General features: G+C 31.1%; 1 protein-coding gene across 3 annotated transcripts in view; it reads left to right on the forward strand.

Moving 5' to 3' along the window:
- LOC134248152 (cannabinoid receptor 2-like) overlaps positions 1-5,912 on the forward strand; it is a 14,499-nt gene extending 8,587 nt beyond the window's left edge. For 2 of the 3 annotated variants that reach the window (XM_062730563.1, XM_062730562.1), the window contains exon 3: positions 3,732-4,939. In XM_062730563.1, the coding sequence (XP_062586547.1) occupies positions 3,732-4,661 (930 nt within the window). In that variant the 3' untranslated portion in view covers positions 4,662-4,939. Of the gene's footprint in view, positions 1-3,731 lie in introns of all 3 variants that reach the window. The other variant, XR_009987989.1, reaches the window with a different exon arrangement.
- Positions 5,913-6,230: the final 318 nt, after the last annotated feature.

Here is a 6,230-nt window from a genome sequence, read left to right on the forward strand (position 1 = left end):
TAAACATGTATGAATTTAAATTTGCTTTGTCCTGTGTAAAGTGGAGTGAGAACAAACTTCACAGGTGATGGCGAAATTTCAAATGTAAATCTTAAATATTTTATTTTCCCCATAAAAATAGAATTTTAAGGCTCTGAAACCCAAAACTTTTAGGAATTGAACAAAATTAACAAGGGTCATTCAAAAATTCTACATTTGTTTTGTAAATTTTTCCCTGTGTGCGTCACAGTGTCTCTTTAATATGTACATGTAAGTTTATAGGGACAATATTGGCATCTCGCGTTGCGATATAATTTTTTATAACATGTATAATGAGTTGTTATTTCCTAATGCTGCATTGACTATCAAACAGAGTGCTGTAAATGTTTTAAGCTATTTTTGATAAGAAGTATACATTTTTTAAATTTTCATATTTGATTGAAGTTTTTGTTTCTAGTTAAGAAACTTACGTCGTCGTCCATAAGCTCAGCTAGGCAGTTTAAACATTTTGGGTTCAGATACTGTGGTAGTTTTTAGATTCCAGTTTGTGTTAAGTGCTTCTAAAAATACTAGTCCTTGTTTATGACGACAATTGTTTTCCGTTTATCTTGATTTTGTTTTTTAAAGAATAAAAAAACTTCGGAAATCTTCATTCTCTTTTTGACAATTTATATTGAAGAAATTTCCAATTTTGTGTTATCTTTATATTTCTCGAGTTCGCTGCATGAAATTAGCGGATTGATGCCAATTTTTTTTTTTTTTTTTTTTGATAGGGCGGATTAAAAATTTTTTTCTCCGGTATCAAAGTGGAATTGATTTATATGTGTCTAGATTTTTCGCCAAGGCACAGCAGGTGACAAATATTGTATATAACAAGGCGCTAAAGATCACCTATGTACCGAAACCCATTAGTGCCAACTTGTATATATATAAAGGAAGAACAATATTAAAACTCAATATATAAAGGAATTGTGAAATAGTAACACCAAAAAACCTCCATATATATAAAGGAAATACCAAATATATAAACAAAACATCGATATATGTACATGTATATAAAAGTGAAATATATAAACAAAAGCTCGAAATAAATTTAAAAAATCTGCGAAATATATGAGAATTTTTCCAAATTCTTTCGAATAAGACTGTTTGCGGATGACACATCCTTGTTTGTTAGTACTGATGCCGACAGTTATCTAAGCATTATCCCTTACTACTGACCTTGAAAAAATAAGGCAGTGATATCATTCATGACTACTTTAATTTGACCCTAAAAAGACCATAAATGTCAATTTTACTAGGACTCATAGACTACACACAAAATTTCATTGGGGAACACAATGAATATAATTTCCCAGAATCAAAGTTATTGTCACCATGGACTGACATTTCAGTTTAAGGTGGAATATCCCTCTGATAAGAGAGATAACTCTTCTAATAAGAGAGATAACTTTCTTCAGACATTTTGTCATGAAATTCAGTGAGTTGTCATATCAGAGTTTACAAGTTTCCTTCAGAAAGACAATTTTATAGTCAACTCAATCAAACCTATTCTATGGTACAAGTGTTGATATCTAGTTTCTATTGCTAGTATATTGATTAATTATTTATAATAGTTTACTTAAAACATTTATACTCAGTTCCTTTAAACGGTGTAAATTGAAAAATCTCTATCTCTTAAAGTATAGTTCTTTCAATTGTACAGAAATTTCAGATGCAGTATTGTTTATAAACATTTGATTAATATTTTGTTTCATTGAAAAATATTGTCAAGGGCGATAATGGAACGATAACTCCTGTTTATGGATGCGTGTTATTTTACATGCACAGAAAACAATTTGTTATTCTGATTTAAAAAGCAGCGCTTCAGTATGTTTTCTAATGGGAGTTAGATAGGTATGAGAGTAAATATTATTTTTATATATACCTCATATTTCTTATTTAATTGTGAGATAAAAAATAATTGATCTTTCTGTTTACCATATCAAATTTTCTTCACATCATGGTTTGACATATTATTCATTTCTGAAAAAGTAAGCAACGCTTCATACTTCAAACTATTTTCCATTTGAATTTAATGCTATAGTTGTTGCTAAAAATCAATGAGTCGTGAAATTTGGAGCAGAGGGATATTGCCCCTTAATGGGGGTTATTCTGAACATATAACAACAATCTATGAAAGAGTTTGTTTAGGACTAAACATGTCGGCAACACTAAAATATAAATTAAGAGGGATCCCTTTAACATACTTATCATTTGTTGGGATGTGGTATGGGATAGTGTGTAGGTGGAAGCTGCAATAATAATTTCAAACATTAGGTGTAACACATCAAAAGAAATCTATATAATGAGTTGGGTGAGAAACTTTAAGTTCAAGAGGAAAAATGATAAGCTCACACTGATGTATAAAATACACAACAATCTTACCTCTGTTTATATGAATACTATGCTTGAAGAATGTGTGCCAATCCAGCATACTTATAATCTATGCAACTAAAATTCATATCGATTCCCAATTATTTTAACACTAAAAGAAAACCCGTATGGCAGCATAGCGAAGGTAAAATTTTCTAAAATGCAAATTTATCAAACATGTTAAACTGATATCCGAAAGTAAGACCTTCTCAAAAGAAAAAAAATTTAAACAAAAATGAAATAATTAATATGAAACCCTAGCAATACTTGTTAAAAAGTTAAAGTTGACTTTTCTTAATGGTAGGTCAAACTCTAGGGCCAAAGTCAAAGGGTCAAGGTTGTTGGTTTATAAGAAGGACCTTGTAACAAAGATAACATATGAAAAGCCCTTAACGTTCACAAGTTATTGCCAAAGTTGAAGCTTTTAAAAAGGTCAAATTCTGAGGTCAAAGAGTCAAAGTTTCTAAGAGAAGGTCAATCTCAAAGGTAAAAGTCAAAAGGTGAAAGTTTTAGTTGTCCTATTGAATACTAGTATCTTGTCACAAAGAGTACATATGTGATTAATAAAAGCCCTAGCACCAACCGTTCAAAAGATATTGCCAAGGTTAACTTTTTAAAAAGTAGGCCAATATCAAAGGTCAAAACGTCAAAGTTGTAAATATCCAATAGAAGGTCTTGTCACAAAAAAATACATTTAAAATTTATGAGTAAGGTTAAAGTTTTATTCTCTCTCTTTCTCTCTTGGAAATTCCGAAGTTCCACTCCAGCTTGTAGCCTTTTTCCAATGTATTACATATATAATCATTATCATAAAAGTAACTCGATCCGAAGGATTGTATCTCATTGAATTGACAGTGACAAATCATCATTTTGATCCGCGAAAGTCTAAGAGAAGTGAAACTTCTCTTTGGATCACTTTGCTATTACATACGGTATATAATGATGCATATCCCTCTATAATAAGCAAATACAATGTATAACAAAATAAACTTCTGAGACCAATTATAAACTTTTCATCTATTAAACAGGGCATATTGCTGGGTTTATTTTTCAATTTTAATGTATTAAACACAAGAAAAGTGACGTCAGATTAATTGTTGTCTAGCAAGGGCATCAGTTTTAGAGAGTTGTAATATGGATTCAGAAAACCACAGTGATGATTCAGAAAGTTGGATCACACTGTCACGTGATTGCGTAAAATCTACAGTAAAATTGAGTTTTACACAGTTGGTATATAAGAAAAATATTTAACGGAAATGTTTTATAACTCTTAGTATGCTTAGATTTAAAGGATTTTCAGTATTTTAACAACTTAAACTGTTTAATTGATCTTTCAGACAGCGGGGGGATCAAAGTTTAATAATTCCCTTACAACGACAGAATCACAAATGCAGGAGCCGATTACTGAAGCTGAGACCGGTTTCATTGTTCCTGTTCACTTAGAGGCGGAAGATACGTCATTGCTAGTAATTATAGTTATCATAACAGTGTTTGGAGTTCTGGCCAACCTGACAACAACTGGGATCGTTATTCATTTTAGACAATTTCATAAACCTACCTACATGGTCATAGGAACCTTAGCATTTGCGGATTTTGCGTCTCTGATCCAATATCTATGTCACCTGATTCTTGCATCGATCAACAGATATCGTGTCGATAATTATGGATATATTTTTATGACGGTCATCTACACAACAGCGCATGCGTCAGCATCACACGTAGTGCTATTGTTTGGATTGAGGTATTATTTGATAGCTATGCCTCATCGATCAAAAATGATCAGCAAACGTCATGTACTGACGTCATCAATTTTAATGTGGATTTTCAGCGTGATGTTTGGAGTTATTTATTATGTTGCGAGATTTCACGTGGCAAGAAGCAAGATAGCCGTTGTAGTACTGGTATTCAAGAGTTATCTTCTTTTTGTTCCATGTATCTTTATACTTCTTTTTCATGTGACAAAAATTTACAAATTAAGGACGTCTATTAGTAGATGCAGAATGAGTCAGTACGTTCGAAGGATGTGTACGATGATTTTTATCATTATGGTCATTTACATTTTTTCTGCTATCATATTCCCCATTACATTTTCTCTAAACTTTTTCAAAGTGCTCAGCGAACGTGAAAGCAAAGCGATTCAGATTTTTGCACGATTTATTTGGCTTTTTAACTTTTCAGTCAACCCCATCATTTATTTTATTTACAATCCAAAGGTCAGACATCATGTTTCTTTACGTTGGCAGTCGATCTCAATTTTACGTAATTGAAGTCGACATTCAACCATCAAGATAATACTGAAATGACGATTTCTTGAAATTTTCGAGCGCTAGCTACTATCTTTTTAGTTGACATGAATAACTTGAAAACTACAGACAGTTTTGCTAGCAAACTTTTATTTCAAATCTTATCTATTGACATCGAATAAAAATAAAACACATGGTTCATATAATGAAGAGAAATGAAGCAAAATTAAGAATTTCTTATATGTTTTTTGAAAATATCTTATTCCTACTTATTGTGATAATTGATATATAAAACAATATTTTTTTAATAAACTTTTCTTATATGATCTACAAGTTCTTTTTTTTATGAACTCAACTAAAGGTAAAAATAAAACGATACTCAGGTTTGAGATCGTTTGACCTGTTTTTTTATTAAAGTTTTTAAGACAACTGATTTAAAAAAAATTTCTACAAGTACTACATATGACTAATTTTAATAAAATTGACAACACATCTCTGACGTACAAATAACGTAAGTCCTTTTGAAATGGTTGTCAGTCTTTCTCGATATAGAGGGGTACTTAATCATTGATAATTTTTACAATGTTCTATTTGTTACATGTTGTAATTACATGTATATTAAAAGTTGTTAACGATTAACCCTTTTTGTCATACACCAATATCTTAGTAGGCCCAATGTAACAAAATACTGTTTTAAAAGTAACGTTTATTGAATATTTTCATGCCACATCAAATGTGGGTAAGTTTGAGTTTGTACTATATATTCTGCTTTTCTCCAGCTTCTGAAGTATGTGGGGTCCTTGAAAAAAAATACATTACCTTTTGAGGGAGGCGTAAGAGAAACCCAATATGCATTTTTTCAAGGACCTCACATATTTTCCGTATTACCCCTCTAAACCTCGTCTCAGAAATTTTCATACGTAGACCATGCTCTCATGCTCTTGCGTATCTAATCAAGTGGGATACAATAACTCCGCATGCAGGATATGAAGGTATATTGCTACATAAGTGAGGGGAAATGATGATAGAAAAGTTAAAGTCATCATATGAAATGAGCAACAACTGCAAGATTTTCAGAGAAAACGTATTTTGTAATTTATACATATACATTTTTTTTTGTAGTCTTTAAATAGAATATGCATATCTGAGGTCCAGCAACAAACCATCATATGAAAATCTGTGAAATCTTTAAATATTCTGGGAAAAGAGTGGGGGTGGGGGTTACAGTGTGTAGTTTTAAAATGAATCTGTTGTCTTTACTTCATTTATTTTAACCGTAAGTCACCAGTATTCAATCTGTTGACCTTACTTCATTTAATTTAGTCGTAAGTCACTTGTATTTATAATACAGTGTATCTTAGTTTTTGGAAAATTCGTTGGATAATTTTTTTTAATGCTTTATTTCCATGCTTTTAACACAACCATCAACTACATTTATCAAAATTGCACAGAAAATTTTTCACACCCACCCACTTTTGCACTTCACTCATACTTACATCAACAATACATCAATTTTTGCAAATTTTTACACACTTTATATGGATAAAAAAAAAAGGGGGGGGAAGTATGCTACATTTGATCTAAATATTTTTT

This window comes from Saccostrea cucullata, unplaced genomic scaffold (genome assembly GCF_032062105.1).
Source record: "Saccostrea cucullata isolate Sc308-1 unplaced genomic scaffold, CSIRO_AGI_Scuc_v1 ctg1130, whole genome shotgun sequence".
Classification (NCBI taxonomy): Eukaryota; Metazoa; Mollusca; class Bivalvia; order Ostreida; family Ostreidae; genus Saccostrea; species Saccostrea cuccullata.